The 23,200-nt window shown below is 37.4% G+C and overlaps 2 protein-coding genes across 2 annotated transcripts; both read left to right on the forward strand.

The window, feature by feature from the left end:
- The first annotated feature begins 317 nt into the window (after positions 1 to 317).
- On the forward strand, positions 318 to 12,708 carry LOC130722230 (protein ENHANCED DOWNY MILDEW 2-like). The gene is made up of 19 exons (XM_057572898.1): positions 318 to 442; positions 767 to 1,220; positions 1,314 to 1,410; positions 2,415 to 2,456; positions 2,595 to 2,740; positions 3,227 to 3,323; positions 3,430 to 3,528; positions 5,448 to 5,695; positions 5,818 to 5,910; positions 5,999 to 6,514; positions 6,732 to 6,879; positions 7,005 to 7,106; positions 7,830 to 7,922; positions 9,636 to 9,677; positions 10,261 to 10,371; positions 10,675 to 10,746; positions 10,830 to 10,948; positions 11,103 to 11,166; positions 11,278 to 12,708. Exons 2-19 carry the CDS (start codon positions 805 to 807, stop codon positions 12,280 to 12,282), a joined length of 3,510 nt encoding a protein of 1,169 aa, XP_057428881.1. The 5' UTR covers positions 318 to 442; positions 767 to 804; the 3' UTR covers positions 12,283 to 12,708.
- A 999-nt stretch (positions 12,709 to 13,707) lies between these two features.
- LOC130723441 (probable long-chain-alcohol O-fatty-acyltransferase 1) lies at positions 13,708 to 15,062 on the forward strand. The gene has a single exon (XM_057574495.1). The coding sequence runs from the start codon at positions 13,864 to 13,866 to the stop codon at positions 14,908 to 14,910; it is 1,047 nt and encodes a 348-aa protein (XP_057430478.1). The 5' UTR covers positions 13,708 to 13,863; the 3' UTR covers positions 14,911 to 15,062.
- Positions 15,063 to 23,200: the final 8,138 nt, after the last annotated feature.

A 23,200-nucleotide genomic window follows, 5' to 3' on the forward strand; every position in this document is an offset into this window, starting at 1 on the left:
CAATGATGATGATGAGATTGGTGCCAGTAGCAATAGTGATGGTGACAATGACTGTGAATGTGGTGGCGATTATAAAGGTAATGGTGGTTATCACAGTGGTGGTGGAGATGACAATGGTAACAACGTTTGTGGTGCGACGAAGCCACATGATGCTAGCAGCAATAATGACAAATAAAAATGAAAAAAAAGTGAAACAAAATATTTTTAAATTTAAAAAACGAATAAGTTATTTTCAAAAAAGAAAAATAAAAAAGAAAAACAAAAAATGTTTTCTGCAGAAATGGATTTAGGGCTTTTTAAGCATGCATATCAAGGGATTTTCAAAAAAAGTATATCAAGGGAAAGATGGAGAATCGCACGAACTCTGCGACTTGTACTTGGAACCTGAGCAGTTGACGCCATAACCAGAACCCTCGTTCCGCTGCGTTCGCTGTCGCTCAAGGTACACAACTCCTCCATGATCACACTGCATTTCATTTCTCTTCAATCGTCAATAGCTTTAGCTTTCCTTTTCTAGAATTTCGAATTCCTCACAAAATGGCACCAAGTTAGGGTTCCATCATCTGCACGTAGAACCCAAATCGCTAAATTTTATCTTCCAATTCAAATTGAACCAAAATGTACCACTGTGTTATCTTGGTTATGTTCTTTTCTTAAAATGTATCAATCATAGGGTAGAAATTAGAAAACCCATATCTATTATCCAACGAATGTTATTTAACTATACTCATTATACATACATTCTTTTTGTATTTTCGGTGTATAGGTGTCGAGTAGTTTGGATTTGCGGAGAAAAGTAGGAACATGGCATCTTCAGATGATGAGGATGAGACTCAGCCGATATCTGTGTCGAATTACTATTTTGTTGATGACAAAGATGCGCTTGTTTCTTTTGCTGTGTTGCCAATTCAATGGAATAAGTCCGAGAGTCTGGACGGGAAGAACGAGAAGGTGTTCATCCACGGTGCTGCGGACAATGGGCTGCAGACGATTTTCATGCAAGTCATAGCGTGGAGCTTTGATCTTTCTTACGTGAGGCCTGAGATATCAGTGCTATCGAAGGATGGGAAGTGGGTCAAACTTCAGAAGCCGAGAAAGAGCTATGAGGATACCATAAGGACGATTTTCATCACCATTCATTTCCTGAGTCATGTGAAGAGGAATCCTGACATATCTGCTAAATCTATGTGGGATAACTTGAGTAAGAATAAGGAGTTTAGGTAGTTCCGTAGTTCTGGTCTTCTTTCTCTCTTAATTGTTGTGAAAGTACATACCAATAATATCATAATTTTTTTTGAATAAATCATTTGCAGCTCCTATGAGGTTATGCCCTCGCAAAATGATTTGACAAACCATGTTACTTTGATGGGTGAAGCTGCCAAAAGGGATGCTGACTTAGCTAAATCCAAGGTACAATTTACTTCATAAATCTGTTGTAGCGGTGAACTACGAAATGAGCATTTTATCTTTTCTCATTTGGAACATCCTTTTGTGAATTACTGATTCAAAATATGGTTTGAAATTATACTTGTATATTTTTGTATCGAGTTAAATTAATTGATTGATTATAGAAATTATGTTTTATAATAAACGTTTTTCCTTGTTCATTGGTGCAAGACTAATTAAATGGGGGTTACATGATTCTTCTTTGATATTTGAACTAAGTGATGGATGTTAAGAGTTCTATGTCAAGATTATGAAGTTCATGTGTTGGTTTGCATCCAACATTAAGCTAGATGAAATGTGTGATCTAAAGTACTGTTGTATTTGTATAACATTGTCCCATGGTATTAGGGAAGTACTTCTTCTAAATCTCTCCCTGTTTTCAGTCTCCTTTACTCGTTGTCTTCTGCTAAATATGTGCTTCCTCTTAAAAAAAAATATTTAAGAATGGCGTGTCTACTCTGTGCCCTAAAAATTTGCTCTAGTTTTAGTTATTCACATAAACCAACTATCCTAAAAGCTTAAACTGTTGGGTGAAGAATATGAATGGTTTTACATTATATTTATAACACGCCTACTCTTGCAGCAGCTATTTGGGGTTGATCTGTGAGCTCTGCACAATCTTACTTATCTTGTGCTAAATATACCTTTTATTTAGAAGGGGGCAGCAAGCATCAAAATCTAGACCACTTGGTCATTGGTTCTCTTTTACCATGTCATGAATTAACTACCCCAGAAGCTTAAGTTATTGGTTAAAGGCACGTAGATGCTTTTATATTATATTTCTAACAGTTATGTTAGTTTACTCTATCTGGTTTTGTTATAGTAGTTATCCTTTGACTAGCCCTTTTGCTACCTAACATAATTAAATAATCAAATCAAACATTTAATTTATTTTTTTAAGGGAAAAACATTTACTTTCTTTTCTTCTCCGGCGTCTCACTTTATCGTCAATTATTTGATTTAAACAGCTTTTGCTCATGGTGCTGAAGTTCAAGAAAATTTCTGATGAGGTTTGTTAAATATTTAAATCGTTGGTTTTTCTACCTTGAAGATATTTTTTCTGTTATAATTTCATTCTTCACTTTTGCTATTGTCATATGCATTCATTGCATTGTTCGTGGTTTTTTAGTGTAATTCATTGATTTCAGGAAGCTAAAGATTTAGCAAGACCTGGATTTATATTCGACGATAATGACAATGATATGATTGATGAAATGGGTGAGGAGTCAGATGAAGAGGATGGATTGTTTGATTCTGTTTGTGCGATTTGTGACAATGGGGGCAACATTTTGTGGTAAGATTGTTTTCTTCTTCATGTGCGATAATTTGATTTAATATGTTTCTCTGTCATGTGTATTTATATTTTTGTGCATAATTTCTTAAGATTATTGTTATTAAGGTCCCACATTAACTAGAGATACGGCCAAATAAGTCCTTATAAAGGGTAGAGCAATCTTTTGCTGTCACCCCCAAGCTAGCTTTTGGGGTAGAGGTAGGCCTAGACCCAAAATTTAAGATGGTATTAGATTTTGTTATTGGGCCATTCATAAATGATGGGGCACCCGCAGATGTTCAGTCCTGCAAAGTTCTCTCTCTAGATGTTGAAGCCTTTAGCTTGACAAAGTGTATTAAAGTCCCATATTAACTAGAGATACGGCTAAATTACTATAACTCCTTGTAAAGAGTCGAACAATCCTCATCCATAAGCTAAGCTTTTGAGGTAGAGTTAGGCCTAGACTCATTCTAATAATTACTTGCTTCTATTAAATGATAAATGCAGTTGTGATGGAAAGTGCATGAGGTCATTTCATGCAAATGAGGAGGATGGTGAAGAATCTTCTTGTGAATCTCTTGGTTTTACCCGAAAGGAAGTTGTTGTATGTTAATTTCATTTTCTTTGTATTTATTTTACTGATTTTTCTCTATTTCCAGTTTCATTGGATTATTATGTAGAAATTTGATTGCTTGCGATAAAATTTGCAGGAGAGCCAAAACTTCTATTGTAAGAATTGTCAATATAATAGGCACCAGTGCTTTGTATGTGGCAAGCTAGGCTGTTCTGACAAACTTTCTGGTGCTGAGGTATAATTAAATGTAAAAGAATGGGCTGCTCTTGTTTTTGTCTTAATTGATACCTTCTCTCCTAGCTGTATGAAGTGCCACACTGCCACCCCATCCTTGGTAGTCTATCGATGCACATATATTTTTTATTTTTAAGTTTTGTTTTGAGGAGAAATAGCTTTTAGCATATTTCACTCTGCTCCCATTTATATGAAAGATTCTCCTAGCTGTATGAAGTGCCACACTGCCACCCCATCCTCGGTAGTCTATCTGATGCTAATAAATATATTTTTATCAGTTTTATTTCTAGGAGAAATAGCTTTTAACAGATTTCACTCGGCTCCCACTTACATGAAAGAATTTGGTGATGATTGTGGTACTTTTTTGTAATCATGGAATATGAATGTCAAGAAAGTTTAGTGGAATGTCCATGTTGTGTAATTAATCATCTCAATGCTTTGGGTCTTGTGAGTTCTTGAGCGGTTATGCATGCCTCTGTTATGAACCAACTATCCTTAAAGCTTAAGCTGTTGGGTGAAGACACTTGAATTGTTTTATACTATATTTCTAACACACCCCCCTCACGCAAGAGCCCATTTGCTTGAAGCATGGACAGCACACACGCCAACCAACGTTGTGCTGGCTCTAGACCACTTGGTCATAGAGGCTCTGAAACTATGTCATGAACCAGCTATTCTAAAAGCTACTAGATGACCTTGGGTGGATCAGAAAAGCACAATTCCAGCCCTAAAGTGTGTGGAAAGAAGCAAAGCACACTACAAATCAGATACCAAAACCTGTGACCCAGCTTGCTTGCTGACTGTGCCACCCTCATTGTCGGCCCTTATCTTGTTTCTGGCTGACTGCTACAAACAGTTATGGCTGACTCTGGCAACCACTGCCAGTTGCTGGAGAACTTCAAATGGAAGTAACAATGATGACTTCCCTAACTTGAAGGCATGACTGGGCCACAATGCTGTTGCCACTTCTTTTGTTTTGCGTTTTTTAAGAGAGAAGTTTTGAGCTTTGGTACTGTGTAAAGTAAGAGAAATTAGAAAATTGTACCCAATGTGGGTGTAAAGTCTTGTATATACAGTAAATGGGCTAGTAATAAAATATATTACTGAAGTGTTGTCAATCCTGGATTGCAGCGCATAGCGGTCGACCCCAAAAGTTCTGGTGTTATAGCGCATTGTAGGATGACTGCTATGCTGAAATTTGTATGCAACTTATACCATATAGTAGTATATACATATTTTAGTGTTTAAAAATGATAAAAAAAAAACTCAATATCATAGCTTTCATAATAACAATAAATAATCATAGGTGTCTTAAACAGAACATGCAAGTAAATACCAACAAAGTCAAGGTAACCTATGAGTTTAAGCCTTTTAAACCGCCTAAAATTATGTCCATTTAAATAAAAGTTTGATGAATAGGAATCATCAATTATCCTCCCTAGGTCCAAGTCTTCCTTTTTATCACTTTTACTGCTATCACATCTGTAGATCGCCTCATCCTCTTCTAATCAAACCCTTTTCATTATGTTTCTGACTAAACTGCCTCCCCAAGTGCGCTAACATTCATTAACTTCTCAAGGGCATTTTTTGGGTTTTCGTCAATCCTGTCAAATAGAAGCAAAATAGCGCTGCAAGAACTGCTATTTCCACTGCTTCAGCAGTTGCAACGGCCACTATACTAAACTTCTATACCACACAGTACACAGAAATTAGGAGTCGCCAGGTGCCATTATGCACTGCTATAGTGCGGTATTGACAACCCTGGTACGCAAGAGTACCATAGATATAATAAGTACTATGCAGTATGCCTACTTAACATTGCATATGCTAGATTAAACTACTACGAATAAAACATGAAGGTTTTCCCAGAGGTTCTTTATTTTGTACGGATTTAAAAGTTCTATGGAATTTCTCCCTCAGGTCTTCAAATGTGCTTCAGCAACTTGTGGCTTCTTTTATCATCCGCACTGTGTTGCAAAGTTACTTCACCGATTGGTTGTGGATGCTCCAACAGAACTTGAGAGAAATATTGCTGGTGGTGAACCTTTTACTTGCCCTACTCATTTTTGTTGTGTCTGTAAAGAAATGGAAAACAAGAAGGAGCATGAGTTGCAATTTGCTGTTTGTAGGCGTTGTCCCAAGTCATTTCATCGTAAATGTTTGCCAAGGTTATTTTCTTTTTTTGAATGTGTTTATCGCATACATTTTTTTTTGACTGTGTCCATCCCATACATTGAATGATTCTAATTACCCGTTTCTGGAGGGCTTATTCTCAAGTTGGTTTTATCAGAGAGATTGGTTTTGATGACATTGAGGATGAAGATATTATAACAAGGGCTTGGGAAGGACTTTTACCGAACAATCGCATTCTTATCTATTGCTTGTAAGTTTTATAAGTATATGTATGTTTTTGTACTCCAATTTTTTCCTTGTTAACCTCATGTAACATCTTTTCCTATTCATTGGACCAGAAAGCATGAGATTGATGACGACATCGGAACTCCTATAAGAGATCATATAAATTTCCCAACTGATAAAGCTGCTGTTCGAGAAATTAATACTGAGAAGACAAAACCTGCAACCAAGGACAGACTTAAATTGAACAAGAACAATGTTAAATCAGACAGTCAATTGGGTAAAAGAAGTGCTAAATCATCTAAACTTTCTGGTAAATTTTCATCTGAGAACGTTGGTATCAAGAAGTCTGAAAAGAGTTTTGGATCAAATATATTAAGGAAGAAAGCAATTGAAGCATCAAGGCACTTGAATGAAAGTAAGAGGTCAATCTCAAAGGAAACTGAAAGGTGTGACCACGAGGAAAGCAAGCCCTCAATGGGTGATGAACTGTATTCTATCTGGGAGAAGGGATTTAAGAAAACTAATTCCGGCAGTCAGGTTGATAATGTAGCTAAGAAAACCCTGTCTGTTAAGCCTACTAAGAAATTGAGTAGTGCATTGCCTCCATTAGATGCAGATTCAGAGAGGAGGTGAATTTTCTTATCTGACTTGAGTTTCTCATCTTTTACTGTTGCTGTTATTGATTTACGGTATGGTGTCATTTGGTCGATGTAGACCATGCCAAATGGGATAAGGCTTTATTCGTTTTTAATGTTTATAAAAAATTTCTTTCAAGATTTTTGTTTGAAACTCAAAAGCTGTCTTATGTTATGGTTGATATTGTTAAGATGCTTTCTTCTGGTGTAGATTGCTGACTTTGTTTGAAGAAGCTACGTCATCAATTACTTTGGAGAATGTAATAAAAACACATAAATTTGCTTCTACTCATACTCACTCATTGAAAAGTGTTGTGGAGAAGACCATTACAGTGGGGAAGTTGGAAGGCTCAGTTGATGTAATATCTATACTTATACTCTGGTGTTATATTGTGGAGTTTGTTTTAAGCTTATGTTTACAACATGGTGAGTTTTATATTGTGGTTTGTTTTAAGCTTGTATTTTCTGTGTTGTGTGTATACAGGCTGTCCGAACAGCTCTGAGGATGCTGGAGGCCGGGCAAAACATTCGGGATGCAGAAGCTGTTTGTGGCCCCGATGTTCTACATCAGATATTTAAGTGGAAGGTACTCTGCTATTTTTAATTTTTCTCAGGATTCTGGTTCTTAGTGTCTAATATTCTATCCTCTTTAGCATGTCTTAGAGCATGATATTATATCGCTGTTTTTCTCGATCATAGTTATTAAACCCCATAAGTGGTGTTCAACGGTTGACCCAAAATCTCTATGGTCGGACGGCCTCTATACTGAAGATATGGACGGATACAAGAAAACCAATTTTTTCCTATATATACATAAATGCTGTAAGATAAAAAATAACCCTGTACTGAAGGCATTTACAATTAATAATCTAAGTCATCGACTCATCGTTGTAAGCTGAACCCTCAAGTCAATAATAAATCTCAAGAAACATCAAGGGAAAAAAATAGCAATGTGTGTGTCAGAAAATGCAGGGCTTGGCTGTAAATAATGCCAGCGAGCAGTGGATGAGGAGGAATTGTGTGAAACATGGGAGATAACAGTGGGTCAATCGGGGTTTGTATGAATGAATGGCTGAACAAGGGTTTCAAACCCCATATGATATTCTGATTAAAAAAAAAGAGGAAATAGTGAACATATCTCCCGAAAAAGGTCAGAAAGCAAGCAACCGGGAATGTCTGTGAAATAGACTCAATTGCAGGCCTGATGCAAAATTTCTCTGAGATGCTAATTGAGAAGGCTTTTCTTAACAAATTTTATGCTATTTCTTGTTACATATCTAATATCTATTATCTAAACTTGGCTCTGTAGGACAAGCTGAAAGTATACATGGCACCAGTTCTAAATGGTAATCGCTACACATCATATGGTCGCCATTTTACACAAGTGGAAAAACTGGAAGGGGTATTTAATTCTCACTGAACCTTATCTCTTATTATTTTAGTTATTTTATCATATTCCTATTCTATTGTGTTCTATCTTCCCTGGATCTTTTTACTTCTTTCTACGTCTTTAGGCATTTGCTGTGTTGAGAAGATACAAGAACTAGCTTTAATGTGAACTCCTTTTCATTGGAGAGTATTATTATTAATCTTGGACAACCATTGAATGTGTACTGCCTTTTCTAGTTTAGGCAAGTATCGTGAATAGTAGAAATAGTTAAGCTGATGCTGTATAAAGGGAAACCGATTAACAGTAATAATGATGCTTTTGGCTTTGCTTATATGATTTGTTGGTGGCTTAGATGTGGTATGCAGCTTAACAAAGGAGCATCTCTAATGGAATTATAATTTTAGTTTAACTGCAACTTAGACCTAACACTCGCAGACTGTCATTTTTAGTTGGATTAAATGGTCTAAATGATGGCAATATGATCATCAACAACAAACAACTACAAGAACAACAACAACAACAAAAACCTAATCCACTAAGTGAGGTTGGCTATATGGATCACTTGATGCATATTAAAGATACAGCTTGTTATATGTTGGTTGTTGCAGGTTTAACACAACCTTCCTCCTTTACCCGGGTGTAGGACCGACGATGCACAACATAGACGGAGTTGACAATATAATGAACAACTACCAAAAAGTAGGCAACAGGCGGACAAAATTAAAATCATAACTAATTGCGAAAAAATGTATATAATTTTGACATGCCTTTGTCTAGGGTTTATTGATTTGGAGTTCAGGTGAAGTAAAGTGCCCTATTAGATTTTTGGGTTACGCCAAGCTCTACCCCAAAAACTAGCTCAGGTGAAGATTGTTCTATTCTATATAAGGACTTAGTTGGCCGTATCTCTAGTCATTGTAGGACTTCAGAACAGATACCATCTAAAAACTATTGTAGAAAATAAACTTCACTGAAAAGCCTAACTGTCAACCAATTGCCAAAAAATGTCTATAATTTTGACATGCCTTTGTCTAGGATTTATTGATTTGAAGTGCAGGTGAAGTAAAGTAAGTATTAGCGGTGCTTTCCAGTGAAAATTAATTCTATGTGGCAGTTAAATTTTAATTTAGTTTGTGTTGGTATGTATCCAGCTCTAGCCATGGTACCATGTCAAAGAATCACTTGAGCCAAAAACCAAAGCTCAATCAAAAACCCATAATTATTGACAGTTTTGGATGAACTTATGATTTTCCTATAGATGTTAATTTAGCTTTACATGACCCAAATAATTTTTTCACATGACAAACTTGAAAGAGCTTAAGATATTATCCAATCTCAATAGGGTGAGGTCAGGGTCTTGATATATACTCAAAGCTATAGCAATTAAACATTTCTTTAAAATTTTTTGTATGATAAACTATAGAGTGTAAGAGCTTTCTCAAGTTTTTAGCGTTCATATAAGCACATGCTTATTACACACTTGTCATTCAACCTTTAATGTAACATCCAACAGTTACCGAAGTTCTGAATTGCATGAAAGTTAGGTGCAAAAACACACTTATCCACAATTAGTTTCCTGGAGTTTATTATTTAAAAGTTGGAAGGCTTTTTGGATTTTGCTGATATCACCAACTTGTGCTGTGTTGGAGTGAATTTTTTTCTTGGTCGTCCCACCATAATTACACCCATCAAGCATTGCTTAAGAAATGCTCTTTACATTTGCAGATTGTTGATAAACTGCAGTGGTATGTTCAAAATGGCGATACAGTAAGTACTGCTATTGATCTACACTTAGTTAATTTATTGTATTTATTAACATATTCTTTTTTCTCATTAGTTATACTATACTTTCACCTGAGGCTAAGTGAAAGTATTCCTTAAAAGTTTGTACATAGCTTAATTTTTTTTTAATATTTACTTTCCATGGTCATTTGGTGTTTGTTTATTAAATTTTCTGGTCAGTAATTGGAGGGAACTAAATGATGCAGGTTTTTGACATTTCTATGTTTTTATGACTTGACATTTATTTATGGCTTTACTAGTCCAGTCCAGGCCATGAAAGATCTATTTTAATTTACATGTCAGTTTTCTGCCTATGTAAAGTTTTACGGAAGATACTCCAAGTATTTGTTCTTACATTTCTTTTCTTCTGTTTTCAACAACTTCAATTGTTATAAATTTGCCTGAATTTTCTTTATCTGCCATATCTGTAAAACTAAAGATCAGTTATTCCTTGTGAAGTCAAGATATACTATTACTATATGGTTGATACTTGATCGCCATTCTTGACATTGTTAACTACTTTTAAGTTTCATTGCTGATTGCCTGACAGATTGTTATTTGTGGTCAGATTGTGGACTTTTGTTGTGGAGCTAACGACTTCAGCACTCTTATGAAGAAAAAGCTTGAAGAGACGGGGAAGAAATGCTCATACAAAAACTATGATTTACTTCCAACAAAGGTGAATATGCTTCTAATTCCTTTATTTCAATTTTTGCCTCATTATAACTGCAACTAGTTCTTTGGATGATCACATTTTATCAGATTTTTCCATTCATTTTGAATGGTAAATGGATATTTGAATTTAAAGCTTCTGTTGTGTATGGGTGGGTATACAATATAACTATTAAGATGAATTACACTGTTCTTCAGAGTGGTCAATTTATGAACAAAATGATTTATGTGATGGTTTCAGCTAATTTTTATAGCTTTGCCCATGGTTATCTTGTTATTTTTGTTTACCTGTTTACCACAACATTTACAGAATGATTTTAATTTTGAGATGAGAGATTGGATGAGTGTCCAGCGAAAGGAGTTGCCTGAAGGGTCGCAATTGGTAAGAGTTGGTCAATTGGATGGTTGAGATGTGCATGCATATCCACATGGCCGATTCATTTTTTTTGTTTGCTTCTGGTACAGATCATGGGCCTCAATCCTCCCTTTGGGCTAAAAGCTGCTTTGGCTAACAAGTTTATTAACAAGGCTCTTGAGTTTGAACCAAAGCTCATGATTCTTATCGTACCACCAGAAACAGAGAGGTAATGTCCTTTATATTCACTTTTTGTCAAGGATGAAGAGTTAAATAAATTTTCCCCTCTACAGAAGCCTGCTAAGACTATTCTAAAATTGTGGCTTCCTTGTTTGGGAAGCAGCCCCCCCCTGCATTTTCACATTTCTTTGCTCATTATATAGGCTAGATAGAAAACGGTCTCCGTACGATCTTGTGTGGGAGGATAAGAAGTTTCTATCAGGCAAGGTAAATAATAAATTATATTTTGTGGTAATGCATATTTTGATTGATACGGAGTCTCTGTTGTGTTCTGACTGCTGCCTTTCCCCCCCTGTTCCTGCCTTGCTTTCTCCCCAGTCATTTTATCTACCTGGATCTATTGATGCTAACGACAAGCAAATGGAACAATGGAATATAACGACACCCCCACTCTACCTTTGGAGCCGCCCGGACTGGACTGTTAAGCATAAGGGCATAGCCAAAGAGCACGGTCACCTGTTCAGCCAGCATGAAGTATCAAACATGGAAAGCCCTGATAATGAAGAAGCACCTGCTAGTCATACTATGGATGACAAGGATGGAAATGATGTCATGTTGGGTCATGATTCCTTGAGGTTAACTGATGATGAAGATCACACATCATCTATGAATGGAGGGCAGAAAGGAAGCTCGGCTCTTGGTAGTACCGATCGACAGAGTCAATGGGTGAGCAAGGCTGACAGTGACAAGTCCTCCTGGAAGAGGAAACGAACTGAGGAAAATGATGGAAGAGCTGTGACCTCACCAGCCAAAAGGCAGGCTATAAATCAAATGCATGAGGAAGAACTGGACCATAGCATATCTCATCCAATTGATAGAGGACCCTCCGTTGAAGGTTTTCAGCCCAAATCTTATTTGCTACCCCCGTATTCTGAGGCTGGTGATAGTGGTTATGGGCATTTAGAGCCGAGCTCTTTTGGGGTAGCCTATGTTGGGACCCAAAAGTACCTGAGAGAATCAGAGATGAGGCAACAGAGCGGGCTTTACGGGCTGCAGAATCCTGATTCTATGAGGAATGATTATCTATCTGGACATGATCCTGCTTATAACTTAGGATCTAGTTATTTGCCTCCTGGTTCAGTATCCGAGCCACCGTACATGATGACTGCACCAGCTATGCAACGTTATGCACCTCGCCTTGATGAGTTAAACCATGTCAGCAGGGTGGATCCTTTGAGGCCTGAACCTCCTATAATTGGTCGAATTGGCGCTTCTGAACATACATTGCCCCAACCTGGAAATGGAAATGGACTGCCGGGTTTTGCAACTGGTTCTCACCAATTTTATTCACGTCGGAATTCATCAGGTCGGTTCAATAGGTAATTTGAATGTCCACATCTCAGTTTTCCTCCTTTACTTTTAGATGAAGATGATATTATGCTGTACAGATGATATTAGGATGGAACCTGTTGTACATAGAATCCTTGGTTGTGGCCCTCTTATACATCCTTCGAGGATCGTAGGTCTTTAATGCTACTCTTCAACCTATTTCCTTCATTTTCTTCCATGTTTCTGGTGGTTTCTTTGTCCCATATGGTCAGTGTAATTGGATAGTCTCATAGTCACATGTGGATGTAGTACCTATAGTTGACAGATCTAGTGTCCAACTAAATTGTTTTTTTTTTCTGCTTTAGTTGATCTGGACAGTGAAGATGAAGAATTTGGATTCTTTCAATCCAAATCTCACTCAATCCAAAATCTGAATCGTTGAAGTGAAATGGAACCAGTAAATCAGCTATATTTGTAGTCTCTGAAATTGTTCTCTACTTGTACTTTTGTCTTTGAATTTACGTGTACGGTACTACGATTAGTCTTAGTTTATAAAATACTATCAACATAGTCTCTTTGACAAGTTGACTCTTAGGGACCAAAATGAAATTAAAAAGACCGTTGATGCGAGTTTTGTAAATTCAGGATCTTGAAGGACTGATTTAAGTGGTATAATTTCAGAGACCATAATTTGCTAAATTCCTCATTATATTTAGTAGTTAGATATAAAAGCTAAATGTGTTGTGTAGCTGACCACTCCATCATGTCCAGGCAATTTCTTATAGCAACGCAAACTGATAAAGGATCCTTTTAATTATGTTTCATTCCTTTAGAATAGGAAGTCATTTTTTTGTGTAAATAACTAATTTCGTAAGTTTTATTGATGATTTCTAAATTTTAATTCATAAAATAATATATATTTTTTGTACCAATGGTTTCATAGAAGTAAATTTACGAATAAAATTCCAATAGAATTTGCTTAATAAATAATACAAATCGTGTTATGCTCAATACTAAAAACTTTTGAATATTTTATAAAGAATTTAGTTAGTATACGTTGGTCACGTAGATGATTTAATACACATATATTTAGCCAGTTCTCTTTATTTATATATTCTTTTTCTCCTTGTTTTAATTAACATTTTTTTTTGAAACTTTTAATTAACATTAAATTAAGATGTGGAATAATAAAGAAATCTTATTTGATGTAGGTGTAAAATTTAAATTAATAAAATATTAGTTTTTAAATATTTCATGGATGTTGACCGAAAAATTTCATGGACGAAGACCGCCCAATTAATTAAAAAATAGAATATGTTTAAATATTTCTAATTAATTACCTTTTTCAAAACTTGCAATACATTTAATTATAATATTATAAAAATATGTAACATTAATTATTCCATTCAGATCCACCCAAATTGTTCAAAGCCAGCCCATCCCTGACCCCGCATGACTTGAATTATATAATATATCAAGAGTTTTGTTGATTTGCATATCCAATTCAAAATAACTTTTTTGACTCAGCAAAAACTCACTTCCTTCTATATACTCCATTTTTTTGAGACCAAGGATCTCTTATTGTTTCACTGCACTCTCATTGATTCAAGGGAGAGCGAGAGAGAGATCAAGAAGATGGAAGGTGAAATTGAGAGGTTCATCAAGGTATGGATCATAGCCATAACATGTCTATGCTATTGCTATTACATAGCAGCCAAATTACCAAAAGGCCCCTTGAGGCTCCTCTCTCTTCTCCCTGTCCTCTACCTCTTCCTCACCCTCCCTTTGACCCTCACTTCCTTCCACCTCGGTGGCCCCACCACCTTCTTCCTTGTTTGGCTCGCCACTTTCAAACTCCTTCTTTTCTCCTTCAACCAAGGCCCACTTTTCCCTCCCCCAAACATCTTCCTCTTCATCACCATAGCTTCCCTTCCCATCAAACTCAAACCACATTCAAAACCCAACACAACAAAAAAATCCAACCTATTGCTGACGTGTCTCAAACTTGTTTCCTTGGCGGCGATCGTGTGTTGCTATGGTTACCGACATAAAATGCACCCGTGTTTCATTCTGGTTCTCTATTGCTGCCACATGTACCTCGGCATTGAGCTCGTGTTAGCCGTTAGCGCGGCTCCGGCTCGAGCCGTATTCGGCTTGGAGATTGAGCCACAGTTCGATGAGCCGTATTTATCTACCTCGCTTCAAGACTTTTGGGGCCGTAGATGGAACCTCATGGTTACGAGTATTCTACGCCCCACCGTATACGACCCTGTTCGACGTGTCTCCACGCGCTTTATGGGCCACGCGCGTGCTGTTTCCGTTGCTATGTTGGCCACGTTCCTTGTTTCTGGCCTCATGCATGAGCTTATATACTATTACCTCGCACGTGCGACTCCCACGTGGGAAGTCACGTGTTTCTTTGTGTTGCATGGCGTGTGCACTGCAGCGGAGGTGGTGGTTAAGAAGGTGATGCTCCGTCGTGGGTGGAGGTTGCACCGTGTTGTGTCGGGGTTGCTTACGGTGGTGTTTCTGGCGGTCACCGGGAATTGGCTGTTTTTTCCTCAGGTGGTGAGGAATGGTGTGGTTGAGAAGGGTATTGGAGAGTATGCAGTTATGGTGGATTTTGTCAAGGTCAACTTACTCTTGCCTTTGTCTAACTCTTACAATAAAGTTCAGTTTTGATTGGCAGAAATTAGTTGTTCAAATTCTGGCCAAGTTATAGGTATGTTATTTTTGGAAAATGATGTAATTCAAAAGTCCATATTTTGTGTTATTTATTCGAGGTCAGCAGTGGATGGGTGAATTTTGGCAGATTTAACATATTACTTTTGATACATCGGAAAATTAGATTTCACATATTATATTATACAAAGGAAATATACTTTACATTTATGTTTTCTTATTTATATACTTGTTTATAAAATAAGAAGAAAGGAAAAGCTTATATCTATAAAAAATAATGCATTTTCCTTAATTTATTACAAAAAACAAAATGATATATTATTAATACTACCTCCATTCGTAAATTAACTGTGCATTAAAAGAATTTTTTTCATTAACTTAGAATTTAAGAGAGTATTAAATAATGAGAGATAAAATATATTTTAAAAAGTAAAATAAGAAAATAAATATAGTTTTTTAAAAAAAATTAACAAAATTATTTGAATTTCTTATTATATGTGTTTCTACACTTTCTTCACAAAATTATTATATGTCTATCTGTTGTTGCATTGTTGTATTCCTCAGCTGGGATTTAAGTTCTCTTTGATAGTTATGTGCATTTGTTACAAATTTTACAAAAATATTTCTAGAAATGTTAGGAATTTCATTACCAGCAAAGTTATTCTCGGGTAAAATAAAAAATTTGTTTGGTTAGTATACGTTATATCCGGGAATATTTTTCAAAATCATTTAATAGAAAAAATATAAAAATAGAAAATAAGAAGTGGAAGAGAGAGTTAATGGAAAATAACTTTCATTCCCATGAGAATGTAAAATTCCCTATCATTGTTGGGATGACAATTTTTCCCAAACCCATGCGTACCCGCCTGAACCCGACCCGATTTGACGGACAAAACCCGAGTTGACTGGATTTGAGTTTGGATTTTGCCCATTACTGTAGCAGTTTATGGGTTTGGGTTTGGTATGAGTTAAATCTGTGCCCATACCCGCCCGAACCCAAACCTAGAGGTACCCGAAAAATAAAATTACAAAAAAAACTCTTACACACATATATATGTATTTATAAACTTTATTCTTAGTGTTTGATGATTAATTGTACTTTTGTATGTTTGAGAAAGTAAACTCTAAACTATTATTGTCTCACTTTGGTGATGGATGAGATGATGAATAATATTTTTTTTTTTCTTTCTATGAATTTCACTTTTTTTTTTTTATGAAAGTAGGTTCTGAGACGGGTTGTTATTTCACGTAAGTAATGAGCTTGGGTTTGGGTTTCGGGTAAATTCGAAACCCAATGGGTTTGGGCACGGATTTCATTTTATCGCCCATAAGGGTTTGGGTTCTGGATTTAGGTTTGTGTTTGGTAATTGTAAAACCCGTGCCCGATCCTACCCGTTGTCATCCCTATTTCTTCGAGATGAGAATGAAAATTAAAAGGGTTAAATGTGTTCTCCGTCCCTGAACTTTGAGCGAGATCTGGTTTCAGTCCCTCGCCGAAAAATCTTCCTAGCGCCATCCTCAAACTCAATTGTTTGTACGGAAACCGTCCTTGCCGCCGGTATAGCTCCGGCAGCCGTGCAACGTCATTTAATGAAATGACGTGACATTTAAATAAAAAATTAATTTTTTTTCCTTTTTTAAATTTTAATTAAGCCCTCTGATTTAACCATAATTAAAATAAATAATCCTAAAACTAATTAACCTTGAAATCTAACCTAACCTTTACATTTACTCCTTCAAAACCCCCAAATCCAAATTAGGGTTCACCATCTTCTTTCCCTTTCCCTTCTTCCCTTCTCCATCGAATCCGTGCTGCACCATTGATTCACCATCGATCTCTTCCCTTCTCCATCTTCTCTGTCGATTGTCTCCATCTTCTCTGTCTATTCCTTCTCCATCGATTCACCTAATCTAACCTTTCACGCGATTTCCTGTCTTCTCCATCGAATCTTCTTCTCCTGGGTTTTCTGGTTCGTGTTCTTCACAGTTCAACCATGAGAAGGTCGTGTTCATCTGGCTCTTGTGCATCCTCGGGCACTTACTCCATGCCTCCAGGTGGAATCTGTGCTTGTGGGGAACTAATTGTTTACCTGACATCTCACACTTCTGAAAACTAGGAAGGCATTTCTGGAGATGCAGGAATTTCAAGGTAAATTCTCTCCTCTTCTCTCCTCTCTTGTTACCTCTAATCTGTCAATTTGAACTGCTATGTTAATTTGTCCCATTTTCATTGTAATTAAAGACCCCTAGGGACCGTGGTTTCTTCTTGTGGGATGAAGATGTTGGAGTCCAAAGTTCAGGAACACAACATGTTCTTGATATGTTGAGGACAGAGTTGGAAGATTCGAAGAACAAACTGGATGAATTGAAGAAGAAATTGGAGGATACAAAGATGAAATTTGAGGACACAAAGATGAAATTGGAGGAAAGCAAGAACAAAATTAGCAAGCTTCAAAGGAAGCTTGACTATGAGCTGCTGAATAAGAAAATGGCCTTTGCAGCCATACTGATTGTTGTGTTAGCTTGGGTTGTTAGCTTTTGCTTCCTTTATGGAAGAAAAATGTAGGGTAATCTGATAAGGGAATGAAAGTTATGTTCATATTTCATGTTGTGTAAGGTTTCATGTTGATGTTTTGGGTAGGTTGGGTTGGGTTTATGTAGGATCATGTAATGAAGTTATAATTGTAACAAGTTCCTGAATTCAGAAGTAATAGCAATGAAATTGTATCTTTTTTCAACATTGTTTTCATCTATATAATGAAGCATTTGTAAGCACTTGTAATTGAAAGGTAAAAAGAACTGCAAGACACATAAAGTAAAGTTAAGAGAGAATCTTTGACTAATGTAATGCCAACAACATCAAGCTTCATAATTCAATGTCAAGTGGTCCACACATCCACACATTCAGAATACAAAATGGTCCTAAACAAAGCTTAAGTGGTCCAAATTACATAAAAAACAACATCAAACACTGCAACCCCTGTGCTGCCTAAACTATATCAAAATGTGCACCCATGTGGTGTCAAAAGTAATGCCAACAAACCACAAAATATTCCCACTTGGTCTGCTCACATTAAATATCTTTCAGCCCTCCATTATTGCTCCACAACCGAGCCGTACCAAACCAGAACAACCTTCAACCCTCTCATTTAGCAACTTGAGATTGGAGTGCCTGAACAACTTGAGATGGCTCCTCTTGAACACCAGCAGATCCACCAGCAGATCCACTTCCACCACCAACATTAGATGGCCCTACACCATGAACAGTGTGCAATCTTGCCATGTCTTGATCCCATTGTTCCCTTAGCATGACAGGTATTTCATCAAACTGGATCTGATGTTAAATAAAATGAATATTAATCATTATTTTTTATGAGAAAGTTAATTAAATTTGTAGATATGTTTAAAATAAGTTAACATGTTATAAGTTTACTTACATTTGCATCTTGTGTGGCATTGATGACCTGAGATGCATCCTCTTGTGTTTGAACTGGCTGAGATCCTTGTCCTGCTGCAACTGGAACTTGTCCTGGTTCAGACCCTTGTCCTGCTTTCTGGTTCTTGACTCTCCACTGGATTTGGGCATCTCCTTGAATTATGGCCATGCTGACCACACTTGCTGCATTTGTGTTTAGCAACAGTCCTGTTGAGTCTTGTGCTACCTAAATCTTCAAAGGGGTCCCTTCTTCTCAGCTTCTTAGGCTTTCCAGGCCCTCTCTTCTTTATGGGAGGAAGTATCTCAGGGTCATTTGTAGGCTGCCATAATTTTTGGCCATTGATAGGAGTGATCTCATGCCCATATGTGGCTTCATATGCAGCTCTCTTATAGTATGGATGCACAAAATCTTCTGGTTTCATCCTTTTACATGCTATGGCAGCCACTGCATGCCTGCATGGTATGCCAACCAAATCAAACAGATTGCATGTGCATGAACTTTTGCTCAAGTCCACCACAAATCCCTCACCTGTTTGCAACATATTGCAGGATTAGTACAACCATTATCCATGAAAGTAAACAATGTGTATACATTCTTATTGAAAACCATACCTGATACAATGTGCTTCACTTCAAACCTCCATTCTGAGGACATTGTTGGAAACCAGTGAGAAGCCTTATCAGTCTCCCATGCCAACCTCCTCAAAGGCTTAGGCATTACCTCCCCTCTAAACTTGTGAAACTTCTCCCTCAAGGTTGCAAACCTTCTCATCAAGTATGTTCTGATCCAGTCCATCATGGTCAGAATTGGCTTGTCCCTTGCCAATAGAATTGTGGAGTTGAATGACTTTGACAAGTTGTTCATGAGCACATCACACTTGGGGTAGAAGGTGAAGTCATGCTTACACCAAGACCTGGTAGGTATTCCCATCATCCACTCCCATGCTGCATTATTTTGTACCCTCAGCTCCAACATTTTCTCTTCCTACTGCTGGCGATAAGTAGCCTTGGCTGCTGCCATCATAAGGTTTCTAATTACAACCCCACCTCCAAACCTCTTCTTGAAATTTGCATAAAGATGCCTCAGACAGAACCTGTGTTCAAACCCCTCCAAACAACTCAGTAGACCCTATTAGCATGTAGACAAGCAGAAATTCAGAATCATGTATGATAATGAAATAAGAATGAAAATGATAACAAAGAAAAATAACCAAAAATAAATTACTTTACCTTCTGTTGGTCAGATATGAAGATCCACCTTCTATCTGGATCAATATCAAGCAGTAGCAGATCAAGGAACCACTGCCAGCTTTCCTTGCACTCTGACTCCACTACAGCAAACACCAATGGGAAGTTTTGATCATTAGGATCCCTTGCTACAGCACATAAGAGAATACCTCCATACATTGTCTTCAGATGACATCCATCTAATCCAACAAAGGGTCTACAACCCTGAAGAAATCCCCTCTTACAACCTTCTAGACACATATAGAATCTGCCAAACCTAGGTTGTATGCTTCCAGCAGGGTTCTCCAATTGCATTTTGCATGTATTGCCTGCACAAACCGTCCTCAGTTTAGCACTGAATTTATAGAGTAATGAGTATTGTTTGCTTGCATCTCCCTCAACTACCTGCAAAGCAAGCTGTCTTCCCTTCCAAGCTCTATACCTTGTGATTCAAGTGGTAAAACCCAACCTCATCTCATCAACAACATCATTGAGCCTCATTGTCCTTGAACCCCTCAGTTTCTCCACCAATTTCTCAGCAACTTGAAAGTAGCATTCTTATTATTGAATACTCTTGCACAAGTATGAGGGCCACTCAATGTCTTAATTGCAAAAGTTTGTTTCCCACCCACTTTGGTGCATAGCATAACCCATTTACAATCCTTCTTGCAAGCAACCCTAACCCTGGTTGTGTCATTTTTGGGGAAATAAATCTCCCTTCCAGTCAGAACAGAGTGGTCCTTAGCTGCAACCTTAAACTCTTCCAATGAAGTAAATTTCATACCTACTTTGAAGTTAAATTCTGCCCTCATATCCTCAGCATGAAACCTCATACTCCTGTTCCTCACAATAACATCATCATCATCACCTTCAAACATACTATGTAACTCTTCATCTTCCCAAGTAGCCTCCATTTCATGGTCACCATCAAAAGCATCGTCATATTGAGGAAGCACAGTTTCTGCACCACCACCATCTACTTCATAGGTACCTTCTTCCATTTGCCTTATCTGCTCATTTAACAAAGCTTCAGCAACACCAACTGGTATGCCTTCAAATCCATCATCATTAATCTTTGCAGCTCTTTCCTCTTCACTATCACTGACATGTACATAAGTTGTGGAATCCTCAGTGTCACTTGATGGAATGAAAGAATCATCATCATCATCATATACATCATCAAATCTAGGTTGTTTGTCATTCTTCTTTCCAGTAACAACCACATGCACATTGCCAGCATCTTCATTAATAATTGGATCATTGCCAGCAACTTCATTAGCAATGGGATCATTGGCAGCAACTCCATTAACATCTGCATTTGCAATGGCATCATTGTCACCAGTAGCATCTCCATTAGCATCTCCATTTGCAGTAGCATCTACATTAGCATTATAAAAAAAAAGTCACCCTTTCATCATCACTATCTAGAAGCAATAATACAGGTAACCTCTTATTGGACTTTGACTGGACAACATTGCTTCTTATCCTATCAGACTTCCTCACTGGCAGTTTGAATTTTGCAGGCCTCTTTGTTGGAGAAAACTTTTCAATAGAAAAATTATCAAGACCAGGTAACTTCAGTGGTGCATCCACTTGCTTCTTGGAAGGAGGTTTAAATGGCTGGTTTTTCTTCTTTGGGGCCTCCACATCCACTTGCTTCCCCTTGTTCTTTGGTTCATTTGTCTCCCTTTCTTCTTTGGTGCATCCAACTGCAATTGGTTCCCCTTGTTCTTTGGAGCCTCCACAGCCACTTAATTCCCCTTGTTCTTTGGTTCTTTTGTTTCTCCTTTCTTCTTTGGAGCCTCCACAACCACTTGCTTCCCTCTCTTCTTTGGACCATCCAACTCCTTGTTATTGTTCTTTGGTTCATTTGATTGAACTTTCTTGGGTTTCTACTTTGACCCATCAAGTACCTTGGGGAGATCAATTGGAGTACCTGGTAGTTCTTCAGGATCATGCTTAATAAACAGATGTACTTCCTCCCTCTCTTCAGCATATTGACCTAATTCCATTGCCTCTTTATTAGTCGACAAAGGCATGAAATTGTGATTTGCAAAATGCTCGTCTTTCATCCAAAACACCTTGAACTTTCCTTTTGTATGAAGGTATGAAAAACGATAGAAAGGGGGGGGGGGGGGTTTGAATAACGTTTTCAGATAAAACTTTTCCCACTTGAGATTTTAACAAATCTCTCAAACAAAGAATGCAAAGTGCTAAGATATGAGTTGAGGAAAGCACACAAGGATTTTATCCTGGTTCACTTGATAAATCCCTCAAGCTAATCCAGTCCACCCGTTAAGGTGATTTCTTCCTTCTTAGAATGAAGGCAATCCACTATTCAGAGTTTGTTACAACTGCACTAGAAACCTGCTCAGTGACTAACAATACAATGAACTAATAAACACTGAGATTCACTCTCTTAGTCTTCTCAAGGATCTGACCAACCTTGGTCCCTTAAGGAAAAACAAACTAACTGTTGGAATGTTTGAGTTTACAATGAAATGCTTCTCAGAAAGCTAAGGTAGACACAATGAGATCGGTTTGAAGAAAGATTGCTAAGAGAATATTTTATATTGGTTGAGCTTGAACAAGGTTTCTTCGGCGGCATCTTTCATCTTCAGCCTCTTTATATACTCCAAGGATTAGGGTTGTATCTGTTGCATGGATTGCTACCGTTGGAGGGCAAATCTGTAACTTCCAAATTCTGCTGTGGCTGGATATCTTAGGTAAGGTCGTCAGGATAGTACAATTGCTTTTGTACTTGGACAGCGACGTGAGCCTTATCCTAGTTGACTTCTGATAAGACGGTGCTTCATGTTGGAACTTGTGAAGCTTGGTGATCAGAGTCAGAGGGAAGCTTGGATCCTCTGACCTTCGTAACTTCTGCTTCTAGACCTTAGAGTAGAAAGTACTTGGTCTTCAGAGTCAGCTTACTGTTGGACTTCAGAGTCTTCACTTCTCAGCTTCTGGACCTTTAGAACTTCTGATCCTTCAGAGCCTCTGGATCTTCAGAGCTTCAGGACCTTCAGAACTTTTGGTCTTCAGAACTTCAAGTGATCTGAATCCATATCGGAGCTTGTAAACTTTAGAATTTCTGAAGCATATACTACTGTTCAAAAGAACATAGTGAGTGCGAAAGCGTTGCATAGGTTACTCTTTGGGCATAATGCTTCTGATAAGTGTGAGTATTGACCAGAGTCAGAGCCTGTCACATAAACACTCAGAAAACAACGTTAGAGTACCATAACTGTTCATACACAATAGTTAACATGTAATCATCAAAACATAGAGTTGTACTACATGATCAAATCTTGATATTACATTGTATACCCCACCTCAGCAACTACATCAAGACACTCAAAAAAACTCCACCTATCAGTTTCAGCATGCACATCGTTAGATTTGACATCTACGTAGTGTAATCTTGGCTCCTCAACAAATTGTCCAGAGTGATGAATAATGGCTTTGAAAGACATCCTACATTAAGCAACATAATCCAGATTAATTACAAAGGGTTAAGTAACAAGGGTACCCTAAGAACAATTCATGCTTGAAATAGAAACTATGCTCAGATACGAAAGCTAGCTGTGGATTGCAGTTGATACACACTAACCTTGCCTTTGTCGC

The sequence above is a fragment of the Lotus japonicus genome, chromosome 6 (genome assembly GCF_012489685.1).
Source record: "Lotus japonicus ecotype B-129 chromosome 6, LjGifu_v1.2".
NCBI classification, from domain to species: domain Eukaryota; kingdom Viridiplantae; phylum Streptophyta; class Magnoliopsida; order Fabales; family Fabaceae; genus Lotus; species Lotus japonicus.

What these genes read in the sequence shown, in the direction of transcription:
- LOC130722230 (XM_057572898.1), top strand. Translation starts at nt 805, where the DNA reads ATGGCATCTTCAGATGATGAGGATGAGACTCAGCCGATATCTGTGTCG. An exon ending in GATGCAGATTCAGAGAGGAG is followed by an intron (nt 6,515 to 6,731) that starts GTGAATTTTCTT and finishes CTTCTGGTGTAG; the next exon opens with ATTGCTGACTTTGTTTGAAG. An exon ending in AGAAGTTTCTATCAGGCAAG is followed by an intron (nt 11,167 to 11,277) that starts GTAAATAATAAA and finishes CTTTCTCCCCAG; the next exon opens with TCATTTTATCTACCTGGATC.
- LOC130723441 (XM_057574495.1), top strand. Translation starts at nt 13,864, where the DNA reads ATGGAAGGTGAAATTGAGAGGTTCATCAAGGTATGGATCATAGCCATA.